At 50.9% G+C, this 13897-nt stretch overlaps 1 protein-coding gene across 1 annotated transcript in view; it reads left to right on the top strand.

The window, feature by feature from the left end:
• The first annotated feature begins 2055 nt into the window (after positions 1 to 2055).
• Positions 2056 to 13897, top strand: part of LOC145362107 (reticulon-2-like) — a 56569-nt gene continuing 44727 nt past the window's right edge. Inside the window, exons 1-3 of the mRNA XM_080218146.1 lie at positions 2056 to 2135; positions 9679 to 9735; positions 11580 to 12386. Coding sequence (XP_080074272.1) covers positions 2078 to 2135; positions 9679 to 9735; positions 11580 to 12386 — 922 coding nt within the window. The 5' untranslated portion in view covers positions 2056 to 2077. The remainder of the gene's footprint in view (positions 2136 to 9678; positions 9736 to 11579; positions 12387 to 13897) is intronic.

The raw sequence follows: 13897 nt of genomic DNA, 5'->3' as shown, positions 1-13897 counted from the left end.
TGTTTTGCCTATATAGCATGGAAGAAACAATGCTCTTCATTGCATACCAATATATATGACAATAATAAATCAAATGAAATCACTTATAGTAAGCTGATCTTTCTCTACACCCTAGCTGTGACTGTAACACTATATTCTACACCCTCTCCTTTCCGTCTCCCCTATGTACTCTATGAATGGTATGGGGGTGCCCCAGGGGTCGGTGCTGGGGCCTCAGCTATTTACCATTTATATAGATGATCTGGAGGAGGGAACCGAGTGCAGGGTGTCGAAATTTGCTGATGACACCAAGATTGGGGGAAAGGCAAATTGTGCGGAGGGTGTGGAGAGTCTGCAGAAGGATCTAGATAGGCTGGGCGAATGGGCCAGGAAATGGCAAATGGAATTTAATGTTGGCAAGTGTGAGGTGGTCCACTTTGGTAGGAATAATGGTAGGAAGGACTATTACTTACGTGGCAAAAAACTGCAGCAGGCGACGGTGCAGAGGGACCTCGGGGTCCTTGTGCATGAGTCGCAAAAACCCAGCTTGCAGGTGCAGCAGGTGGTCAGGAAGGCGAATGGGATGCTGGCCTTCATAGCGAGGGGGATTGAATATAAAAGTAGGGAGGTCTTGCTGCAGCTGTATAGGGCATTGGTGAGGCCGCAGCTGGAGTACTGTGTGCAGTTTTGGGCGCCGCACCTGCGCAAGGATATTTTGGCCCTGGAGGGAGTGCAGAGGAGGTTTACTAGGCTGATACCGGAGTTGAGGGGGTTGAGTTATGAGGAGAGGCTGAATAAACTAGGCTTGTACTCGTTAGAGTTTAGAAGAATGAGGGGAGATCTCATTGAGACGTATAAGATGATGAATGGGATGGATAGGATAGAGGTGGAGAGACTCTTCCCGCTCAAAAAAGACAGTAGGACTAGGGGGCACAGCCTCAAGATAAAGGGGAGGCGGTTTAGAACGGAGTTGAGGAGGAACTTCTTCACTCAAAGGGTGGTGAATCTCTGGAATTCTCTGCCCGTTGAAGTGGTGGAGGCTGCCTTGCTAAATATTTTTAAGAAGCGGGTTGATGGGTTTTTGATAGGAGAGGGGATTAAGGGTTATGGGGAGAGGGCGGGAAAGTGGAACTGAGCCACAACAGATCAGCCATGATCTTATTGAATGGCGGGGCAGGCTCGAAGGGCTAGATGGCCTACTCCTGCTCCTATTTCTTATGTTCTTATGTTCTTATGTTCTTTATCTGTGTCGTGTGCAAGAAACAACTTTTCACAATATCGCAATACATGCGACAATAATAAATCAAACCAAACCTCCCTGCCTGTAACTCCAACACAACATTCTGCACCCTCTCCTTTCCTTCCACCCTGTGAACTCTATGAACGGTATGCTTTGTCTCTAATAGAGCGCAAGAAACGGTGGGCGGGGTTTTACGGCCTCACTCGAGCGAGATTGGAAATTCCTGCCCGAGGTCAACGGGCGTTTCCGTTGCCCCCCCCCACCTTACCCGCTTCGATTCCTTGGCAAAGGGGGGGGGGGAGGCGGCGGGGGGGGGGCGGGGGAAGGGGGCGGTAGAATTCTGGCGAATACTTTTCACTGTATCCCAATACATGTGACAATAATAAATCCAATCAAATCACATCAGCTTCCCGGCTCCCACTCTCCTGAATTATGCGCATCCCTCCTATTTAAATTCTACATCTCCTGTCGTAATTACCCTACCCCCCTCGTTAATTTCAGATCATTTCCCTTCCTACTTTTCCCCCCCCCCCCCCACCCCCATTCCCTGTCTTCTGCTGTGCCTGCCTTTGTTCTGGTTCCCCCTCCCTCCCCCGCCCCCCCCCCCAACTCCTTTTTACGCTGTATTCAGCCACATCCCCCCCACCCCCTCCGAGAGCTGATTGTGTGTGTGTGTGAGAGAGGGAGAGAGGGAGAGGGAGAGGCAGCAGCATCTTATCAGAGCTGTGTGATGCGTTCTCAGTGACGTGGGACAATGCTGGGAGTCAGGCCACCCCCCCCCCTCCCCACCAAATGATGGTTAGGACCCAGCCGGTTAAAGCAGCACCTCGGGATCGCCCGTACGAGGACTCCAGCTGAATGGGCCTGCACCACTTGGGACAGGTGATGGGGCAGGTGCTGGGGTTTGGACATTGCAGTACGTTCACCTCCGTCTTCTATTGTTTTCCGTGCCGACGCAGAGCAGTGCATGAGAGAAATCTAGCAAGCCGCCCCTCGCAGCCACCACCACCCCGCCCTCACTCCGACGCAGCCAACCTGAGGTTAGATTTAAGCCTCACAGTGTTGGTGGGTTTAGCTTTAATCAAGTATCAAGTCATTCATTCATGAGGACAAAGGGGCTGTGTGGGTGTGGGTGACAGATTGGGAGTTTGCATGCGAGGAATGAATGAATGAATGGGGACAGCCAGTGTTACTGCGGCCTAGTGCCCTCTGTGCTGTTAGCTATCTGAACCAAATGCCCCTGAATTTTTGTTTCCCGACAGACAGTTTCCCTGCTGATCTCTTTGACCTCCACCCCCGTGATGGTGTTTTTTAATCCCTCTTCTAACTCTCTCTGCATTTTAACGCTCTGTATTATTCTTCCTGCAAGACCCGTTTCATTCAAAGTGAATCCTCACCTGCACATTAACACGTATAGAAGCTGGGACATAGGCACATTCACACCCATGTGGACAGAATCACTACACACTCACACTCACACACACACTTACACACACACACGTACACACACACACACACACACACTTACACACACACACATACACACACACACACACACACTTACACACACACTCACACACACACACACTTACACACACACACTCACACACACACTTACACACACACACACTTACACTCACACACACTCACGCTCACTCACACACACACTCACACACACACTTGCACACACTCACACTCATGCACGCTCACTCACACTCACACACTTACACACACACACACTCACACGCACACTCACACACACACACACACACTTACACACACACACACGCACACACAGTTACACACACACACTTACACACACACACACACACATACACACACACTCACACACACTTACACACACACACACACTCACACACACACACTTACACACTCACACACACACTTACACACACACACACTTACACTCACACACACTCACGCTCACTCACACACACACACTCACACACACACTTGCACACACTCACACTCATGCACGCTCACTCACACACACACTCACACACTTACACACACACACTCACACACACTCACACGCACGCTCACACACACACACTCACTCACACACGCTCACACACACACACACTCACATACACACATACTTACACACACACACTCATGCACACTCATACACACACACTCATACTCACGCGCGCTCACACACTTATACACATACACACACACACACTCTCTCACACGCACACAATCACTCTCTCTCACACACATACACACACTCATACACCCACCCACACACTCACACACACACATTCACACAAACACAAACTCATCCACACATACACACACTCACAGATTCACACTCACACACACACATGCACTCACACACACACTTACACTTACACTCACACTCACATAGTGCTGGCACTACTACCTCACAGCGCCAGGGACCCGGGTTCAATGTCGACCTTGGGTCACTGTCTGTGGAGTTTGTATGTTTTCTCTGTGTGTGTTTCACTCGGGTGCTCCGGTTTCCTCCCAAACTCCAAAGATGTGTGGGTTAGGTTGATTGGCCTTGCTGAACTACCCCTTAAAGTCAGGGGGACTAACAGGGTAAACAGGTGGAGTTACGGGGAAAGGAACTGGGTTGGACTTTTGCCAGCGCAGGCTCAATGGGCCGAATGGCCACCTTCTACACTGTAGGGATTCCATGATTTTATATGTCATATGCATGCTTAGCCTATTCAGTCAAAACACACCCAGAGTATGAGGAGGCCCCATCTCATGTTCAACCCCTTCAGCGAGGGACAATTTAGCATGGTCAATGCACCTAATCTGCATATCTTTGAACACTAAAGGGCAATTTAGCATGGCCAATCCACCTAACCTGCACATCTTTGGACACTAATAGGCAATTTAGCATGGCCAATCCACCTAACTTGCACATTTTTGGACACTAAGGAACATCTAGCATGGCCAATCCACCTAAGTTATACATCTTTGGACACTAAGGGGCAATTCAGCATGACCAACCCATCTAACCTGCACATCTTTAGACACTAAGGGGCAATTTACCATGGACAATCCCCTAATCCGCAAATTTTGGGGCAATTTATCATGACTAATGAACCCAAACGAGTGCATCTTTTGGACTGTGGGAGGAAACCGGAGCTTCCGGAGGAAACCCATGCAGAGAATGTGCAGCTTCCGCACAGACAGTGACCCAAGCCGGGAATCGAACCTGGGTCCCTGGCGCTGTGAGGCAGCAGTGCTAACCATTGTGTCACCGTGCTGCCAGTTGTTCAATATCCTTAAGGCAGAGATAGATTTTTGATAAGAAAGGGGGTTAAAGGTCATGGGGGGGGGTAGGCAGGATCATGGATTTGAGGTTGAAATGAGGTCAGCCACGATCTTATTGAATGGCAGTGCAGGCTCGAGCGGCCTACTTTTTTTAAAATTCATTTGTGGGACATGTGTGACTGGCTGGCCAGAATTTATTGCCCATCTCAAGTTGCCCTTGTTCAGGGAGTCAGCCACATTTCTGCAGTTGACATGTAGGGCAGACTGGGTAAGGACAGCTGATTTTGTTTTCTTTAAAGGGACATTAGTGAACCAGATTGGTTTTTCTGACAATCAACAATGGTTTCATGGTCATCAGTAGATTCTTAAATTGAGATATTTTTTATGGAATCCAAATTCCACCATCTGCCGTGGCGGGATTCGAACCCAGGTCCCCAGAAACATTGGCTGAGTTTCTGGATTAATAACCTAGCAATAATACCACTAGGCCATTACCCTCCTCGTGATCCTAGTTAATATTTCACACACTTACCATGACCACTGAACCTTGGGACACTAAGGGGCAATTTAGCATGGCCAATCCGTATAACCTACACATCTTTGGGCACTAAGGGACAATTTAGCATGGCCAATCCACCTGACCTACACATCTTGGGACACTAAGGGACAACTTAGCATGGCCAACCCACCTGACCTACACATCTTTGGACATTAAGGGACAATTTAGCATGGCCAATCCCCCTAACCTACACATCTTGGGACACTAAGGGACAATTTAGCATGGCCAATTCCCCTAACCTACACATCTTGGGACACTAAGGGACAATTTAGCATGGCCAATCCACCTAACCTACACATCTTGGGACACTAAGGGACAATTTAGCATGGCCAATCCACCTAACCTACACATCTTGGGACACTAAGGGACAATTTAGCATGGCCAATCCCCCTAACCTACACATCTTTGGACACTAAGGGACAATTTAGCATGGCCCATCCACCTAACCCACATGTCTTTGGACTGTGGGAGGAAACCAGAGCACTGGGGGGGAAAGATGAGGAGAACGTGCAGATTCTGCACAGACCAAACCAGGAATTGAACCCAGGTCCCTGATGCTGTAAGGCAGCAGTGCTAACCACTGTGCCACCATGCCACCCTATGTTATCAAACACAACTTGGCAATGAATCTCTAACGGGAGGATATTCTGCAAGAATATCAATTTGAGGATTGCTTGAACAGGCAAATGAGAGGTAAAGAGGTTGAGGGAAGAAATTCCTGGGCTTGGGGTCTGAAGGGGCAGCGGGAAATATTTATTTTCTAAATTGTTCACAGGTTGTGGGCACCATTGGCAAGGACAGCACTTTATTATCCAACACTAGCTGCCCTTGAGAAGCAAGACATTGCAGCACGGTGGCACAGTGGTTAGTCCTGCTGCCTCACAGCGCCAGGGACCCGGGTTCGATTCCGAGCTTGGGTCACTGTTTGTTGGAGTTTGTACATTTTCCCCGTGTCTGTGTGGGTTTCCTCCAGATGCTCCCGTTTTCTCTCAGTCCAAAGATGTGTGGGTTAGGTGGATTGGCCATGCTAAATCACCCCTTAGTGTCCAAAGATGTGCAGGTTAAGTGGATTGGTCGTGCTAAATTACCCCTTAGTGTCCAAAGATGTGCAGGTGAAGTGGATTGGCCATGCTAAATTACCCCTTAGTATCCACAGATGTGCAGGTTAGGTGGATTGGCCATGTTAAATTGCCCCTTAGTGTCAGGGGGACAAGCAGGGTAAATGCCATGGGGTTGTGGATGTAGGGTTTGGGTGGAATTGTGATCAGTGCAGACTTGATGGGCCGAATGGTCTCCTTCTGCACTGAAGGATTCTATGATTGCCTTGGGCCGCTGCAGTCCCTGTTTTCTCAGAGAGAGTATTCCAGGATTTTTACCCAGTAAAAGTGAAGGAGCGATGACTAATTCCCAAGTCAGAATGGTGTGAGTGTTGGAGGGAAACTCAGATTCCCACACACCTGCTGCTCCATAACCTACTGCAGAAAGACCACCTGCATTGAGGTGGCGCCTGTCACATTCAGTCAGCGGGGAGCTCGCCTTCCAGCTGCAAAAACCACAAAATCCCACTTAACTGGACAGCCCATCGCAATCGACAAGCAACGATTGCAGTTCCTGGAAAACGTTCCTGGAATGTGTCAGGAAGCCTTCCTGACAGGTCTTCCAACTCCTCCTGCTTCTTTCCAGCTCTCTGTCATATCACAAATACCACATCTTGCATACACACACAAACTTGCAGACAGGCATGCAATCAAAAGTCACGCTACATTGATCATAACATTGACTCACATGAACTGCAACACGCACTGACTCGCATAAGCAGGCACAGATACAAACACGTACTGATTGTAATGCGCACTAAATATAACACACAGGCTTGTTGAACACACACACACACCGGTTGTAACACACACTAACTGCAACACACTGACTCATGTACATTCACAAAAACACATACTAACTATAATGCTCTCACTCATGTACACATATACAAACACATATTGATGGTGACACACACTAACTGTAACACACTAAGTCATGTACACACACATACACAGACGCACACTGATTGTAACACACACACTAACTGTAACCCACTTACTTATGTGCAGGCACTCACACACACATACAAACACTGATTGTAACACATACACTAACTGTAACACAAAGATTCAAGGACACACACACACACAAACACTAACTGTAACACACACACTAACTGTAACACGAAGACTCTTGGACACGCGCACACAAACACTGATTGTAACACATACACTAACTGTGACACAAAGATTCAAGGACACACACACACACAAACACTAACTGTAACACACACACTAACTGTAACACAAAGACTCTTGGACACGCACCCACACACACTGATTGTAACACATGCACTAATTTAACACAAAGACTCACGTGTACGCGCACAAGCACACATACAAGCTGATTGTAACACGCATGCTAACTGTAACACGCTGACTCATGTACATGCACACACAACATACTGATTGTAACACACACACAGTGAATGTAGTGTGCAGTGATTGTGAGTTTTGAATCCCTTATCATTGCATTCATTGTCCCTGGAGTGTGTATTTGGGAGTTTGTTGGATTAAGCTGAGGCAGGATGTTTAACAATTTTCCACTCAGGCAAGACATCCATTGATTCTCTCTTGTGTTCTCTGCTAACCTTTTCTCACACATTCTCTTTGGCTTTCCTAGCTTCTTATTTTCAATTTTCGTTTCTTTTAAAGTTTATTTATTAGTCACAAGTAAGGCTGACATTAACATTGCAATGAAGTTACTGTGAAAATCCCCTAGTCACCACACTCCGGCGCCTGTTTGGGTCAATGTACCCTAACTAGCACATCTTTCAGACTGTGGGAGGAAACCCACACAGAACTGGGGGAAATGTACAAACTCCACACAGTGACCCAAATCGGGGATTGAACCCTAGTCCCTGGCACTGTGAAGTAGCAGCGCTAACCACTGTGCTAGCTCTGTCCCAGTATTCATTCTCATAGAATCCTACAGTGCAGAAAGAGGCCATTTGGCCCATTGAGTCTGCACTGACAACAATCGCACCAGGCCCTACCCCCATAGCCCCACATATTTATCATGGCTAATCCCTCTAACCTACGCATCCTGGGACACTCAGGGGCAATTTGGCATGGCCAATCCACCTAACCTACACATCTTTGGACAGTGGGAGGAAACCGGAGCACCCGGAGGAAACCCATGCAGACATGGGGAGAATGTGCAAACTCTACACAGACAGTGACCCAAGCTGGGATTCGAACCCGGGTCCCTGGTGTTGTGAGGCAGCAGTGTAACAACTGTGCCAAAGTGCTGCTCCATCTGCTCATCCCTTGATTTGATTTATTATTGTCACATGTATTGGGATACAGTGAAAAGTATTGGTTCTTGCGCGCTATACAGACAAAGCATACCGTTCATAGAGTACAAAAGGGAGAAGGAAAGGAGAGAGTGCAGAATATAACGTTACAGTCCTAGTTGGGGTGTGGAGAAAGATCAGCTTCATAAAAGGTAGGAGAACCATTCAAAAGTCTGACGGCAGCAGGGAAGAAGCTGTTCTTGAGTTGGTTGGTACGTGACCTCAGACTTTTGAACTTTTTCCCAACGGAAGAAGGTAGAAGAGAGAATGTCCGGGGTGCATGGGGATCCTTGATTACACTGGCTGCTTTTCCGAGGCAGCGGGAAGTTCAGACGGAGTCAATGGATGGGGAGTTGGTTTGCGTGATGGACTAGGCTCTCTACAATTATAGATCTGACACTCATCATGAGCTCCCATTTTCTGTTTTATTTTAATCTCTGGTCTCCTTAGTCGTCCAGGGAGCCTCAGTTTTGGATGCCACGAATGAATGTGTCTCTCCAATCCAGACTGTCTCCTCTGTGACAGTCATAGAATCCCTACAGTGCAAAAGAAGGCCATTTGGCCCATCGAGCCTGCACCGACCACAATCCCATCCTGGTCCTATCCCCGTAATCCCACATATTTAACCCGCTAATCCCCTGACACTTGGGTCAATTTGGCATGGCCAATACAGAGAGATTCCCTAAATTGATTTCAGAGTTGAGAGGGTTGGCTTGTGGGGAGAGACTGAGTAGACTGGGGCTATACTCATTGAAATTCAGAAGAATGAGGGGAGATCTGAGAGAAACATATAAGACTATGAAGGGAATAGAAAATAGAAGCAGGGAAGTTGTTTCCACTGGTGGGTGAAACTAGAACGAGGGGGCATGGCCTCAAAATAAGGGGGAGCAGATTTAGGACTGAGTTGAGGAGGAACTTCTTCACACAAAGGGTTGTGAACCTGTGGAATTCCCTGCCCAGTTGAGGCTACCTCATTGAATGTTTTTAAGGCAAGGATAGATAGATTTTTGAACAGTAAGGGAGTTAAGGGTTATGGTGAGCGGGCGGATAAGTGGAGCTGAGTCCATAAAAAGATCAGCCACGGTCTTATTGAATGGCAGAGTAGGCTCGAGGGGCCAAATGGCCCACTCCTGCTCTTAGTTCTTATGGTCTTAACCTAACCCGCACATTTGTGAATGGCAGTGGGAGAACAATTGCTTGTTTGATGTGACTTTATTTTGCTTTCTCCGTTAGAGGAATCTGCCTCGACTGTCTCCACCACTCCAGATTCCACTCCCTCTTCAACTGAAGGTAAGCTGTGCTCGTTAACCCTTCCAATGCCCTGTGTCCCAGAACTTGTCCTCCCTTCCCACTCCGCCAACTTTCGTGTTCAACGGATCTTCTTCTGCCAACGGACCATGGTAATACTGCCAAACACATCGCTCCCTGCCCTCCCCTGCCAGCCTTCCCAAAGGACCATTCCCTCTCTGATACTCCCGCCTACTCCTGCCAATCCCCCACCCTCCCACCACCTATTCTGCTTTTATTTCTTTCCAGTGTGTAACCAGGCTTCAGGATTAGGGTGGCGGGGAGAGGTGGGGGGGGAAGTGGGTGTGAGGGAGGGATTGGGGGACATGGGAGGAGGTATGTGGGTGGGACTGGGGGATATAGGGATGGGGTGGGACTGGGGGATATGGGGAGGGGTTGTGTGGCTGGGACTGGGGGAATACGGGGAGGGGATATGAGGAGGAGGTGTGACTGGGGGGATATGGGGAGGGGATGTGTGGTTGGGATTGGGGGATATAGGAAGGGGGTGTGTGGGTGGGACTGGAGGATATGGGGAGGGGGTGTGAGGGTTACACTGGGGGATATGGAGAGGGGGTGTGACTGGCGGATCTGGGGAGAGGGTATGTGGGTGGGACTGAGGAATGTGGGGAGGAGAGTGTGAGTGTGACTGGGAGATATGGGGAGGGGGTGTATGGGTGGGACTGGGGGATATGGGGAAAGGGTGCCTGATGGGACTGGGGGATATGGAGAGGGGGTGGGACTGGGGATATGGGGAGGGGTGTGTGGGGAAGGGGTATGTGAGGGACTGGGGGATATGGGGAAGGAGTGTGTGAGTGGGACTGGGGGATATGGGAAGGGGCGGGGACTAGGGGATATGGCGAGGGGGTGGAACTGGGGGATATGGGGAGGGGGTGTGACTGGGGGGATATGGCGAGAGGGTGGGACTGGGGGATATGGGGAGTGGGTGCAATTGGGAGATATGGGGAGGGGGTGTGTGAGTGGGACTGGGGGGTTATGGGAGGATGTTTGTTGGTGGGACTGGGGGATATGGGGATGGCTGTGTGGGTGGGATTGGTGGATATGGGGAGGGGGAATTGTAGGTGGGATTGGGGGATATGAGGAGGGTGTGCATTGGTGGGAGTGGGGGATTTGGGGAGGAGGCTGTGGGTTGAACTGGGGGATATGGGGAGGGTGTGTATTGGTGGGAGTGGGGGATATGGGGACGAAGTGGGACTGGGGGTATGGGGAGGGGAGTGTGTGGATGGGACTGGGGGATATGGGGAAGGGGTGTGTGAGTGGGACTGGGGGTATGGGGAGGGGAGTGTGTGGATGGGACTGGGGGATATGGGGAAGGGGCTGGGACTAGGGGATATGGTGAGGGGGTGGGACTGGGGGATATGGGGAAGGGGTGTGTGAGTGGGACTGGGGCTACGGGGAGGGGAGTGTGTGGATGGGACTGGGGGATATAGGGAGGGGGGTGTGAGTGTGACTGGAGGATATGGGGAGGGGGCGTACTGGTGGGAGTGCGGGATATGGGGAGGGAGGTGTGGGTGTGACTGGGGATATGGGGAGGGGGTGGGATTGGGATACAAAGGGAGTGGATGGGACGGGGGATATTGGGAGGGGTTGGGACTAGGGGATATGGGGAGGGGGTTGGGGTGGGAGTAACTGGGGATATGGGGAGGGGATGTATGGGTAGGACGGGGGGGGTTATGGGAAGGGGTGAATGGGGTTATCAGTCGATTACAGAGTGGCCAGCTCGCCTTGCTGGCTGTTTGCTGTTCCTGTTCTTGCTCTGCAACCAGCTGAACACTGAGACGGTGTGTGTGTGGTGGGGGGGTGGGTGGTTTTCTTGTTTCCCTGTCCAGGTGTCAGCGATGAGACAGATTTCTTGGAACCCCAGACTGCACAAGAGCATTCCGACGATGATTTGCTGACAGACAGCTCCCTGTACTGGGGGACCCCCCGGCAGATGTCACTGGAGTCCACCCTCTCGTGCGGAACCCCCATGGGACAGCCCTCCTGTTTCCTGGGGGTCTTCCCTTCCGGCAGCTCCCCGGAGCTGAGAGCTTTCGGTGAGGGGACCAATAACCTCGAAGGAAAGAAGCCCACGGAGGGCGATGCGGGCCCCAGAACTCCGGGGAGGACACCGGCGCCAAGAGGGGTTGTCCGGACCGAGACAATCGAAACTTTTTTAGCGGAGGAGGAGGACAAGGCTGAGGACTCTCACATTAATCTGCCGGACGTGAGTGACCGAGTGGAGAGAGGAGTAACATCGGACCTCAGGGATAGGCCGGACTGGGATCCATTGCAGTCCGTCACGGCTTCGGAAAATACGCTGCTTTACCAAGACATCCAGGAGCACAAGGCACCCAAACTGAGACTGAGCCAGGCTGAGAGGGAGCCTGAGGCAGCCGGAATGCTGAAGGGGAACCTGGAGCTTGAGTTACTCTCCGGGGAAGGTTCCGGAGACTGGGAGGAACGTGGGATACTCCAAGTGCAAAGTGCTGAGGTGGAGGGCCAGACCGAGGAAGGAGGGATTGAGGAAGGGGAGGCCTCGAACCAGAGCGACTCGGGTCATGAGGAGGTTCCCTGGCCGAGCGCTGAGGCTGGGACGGTGCTGACGGCCGAAGGGGAGGTGACATCTTCACACTCCGCCCTCCCACCCATCACAGGTAAGGCACGTGAGTGTGGCAAAGCCAGCCAACCAGAGGGTACAGCACGGGGTTAGATACAGAGTAAAACTCCCTCTACATTGTCCCCCCATCAAACACTCCCAGGACAGGTACAGCACGGGGTTAGATACAGAGTAAAGCTCCCTCTACACTGTCCCCCATCAAACATTCCCAGGACAGGTACAGCACGGGGTTAGATACAGAGTAAAGCTCCCTCTACACTGTCCCCCCATCAAACACTCCCAGGACAGGTACAGCACAGGGTTAGATACAGAGTAAAGCTCCCTCTACACTGTCCCCCCATCAAACACTCCCAGGACAGGGACAGCACGAGGTTAGATACAGAGTAAAGCTCCCTCTACACTGTCCCCCATCAAACACTCCTAGGACAGGTACAGCACAGGGTTAGATACAGAGTAAAGCTCCCTCTACACTGTCCCCCCATCAAACACTCCCAGGACAGGTACAGCACGGGGTTAGATACAGAGTAAAGCTCCCTCTACACTGTCCCCCATCAAACACTCCCAGGACAGGTACAGCACGGGGTTAGATACAGAATAAAGCTCCCTCTACACTGTCCCCATCAGACTCTCCCAGGACAGGTACAGCACGGGGTTAGATACAGAGTAAAGCTCCTTCTACACTGTCCCCCATCAAACACTCCCAGGACAGGTACAGCACGGGGTTAGATACAGAGCAAAGCTCCCTCTACACTGTCCCCCCATCAAACACTCCCAGGACAGGTACAGCATGGGGGTCATTCACTGCAGTAACTCTCTCATGTCACTCTGTGACTGTGAAGTGTGAGCTCTAAGTGTAGCACAGAGAAACATAATTACACACAGTCAACCTGTCATTCTCACCCATGCTGCTCACTCCCAGTCTCATTCACTCACAGCTCACTCACTCCCAGTTCACTCACTCCCAGTCTCACTCACTCCCACTCTCGCTCACTCTCACAGTCTCACTCTCTCCCACAGTCTCCCTCACTCCAGTGTCGCTCACTCCCACAGTCTCACTCATTCCCACAGTCTCAGTCACTCCCAGTCTCGCTCACTCCCACAGTTTCTCACTCCCAGTCTCCCTCACTCCCAGTCTCACTCACTCCCAGTCTCACTCACTCCCAGTCTCACTCACTCCCAGCCTCCCTCACTCCCAGTCTCACTCACTCCCACAGTCTCCCTCACTCCCAGTCTCACTCACTCCCAGTCTCCCTCACTCCCAGTCTCACTCACTCCCACAGTCTCCCTCACTCCCAGTCTCACTCACTCCCAGTCTCACTCACTCCCAGTCTCACTCACTCCCACGGTCTCTCTCACTCCAGTTTCGCTCACTCCCACAGTCTCACTCACTCACACGGTCTCCCGCACTCCCACAGTCCCCCTCACTCCCACTCTCACTCACTCCTAGAGTCTCGGTCAGTCCCACTCAAGCTAATTGGCACAGACTGTGGGAGTCAGCGAGACTGTGGGAGACAGAGACCTTTCGGGTACAGACACTCTTCAGGGTCG

Source organism: Carcharhinus amblyrhynchos, unplaced genomic scaffold, assembly GCF_965287045.1.
Source record: "Carcharhinus amblyrhynchos unplaced genomic scaffold, sCarAmb.v2.hapA scaffold_37, whole genome shotgun sequence".
Lineage (NCBI taxonomy): Eukaryota > Metazoa > Chordata > Chondrichthyes > Carcharhiniformes > Carcharhinidae > Carcharhinus > Carcharhinus amblyrhynchos.
Note: the sequence above shows the minus strand (reverse complement) of the source record. Positions and strands in the feature narration are given on the sequence as shown.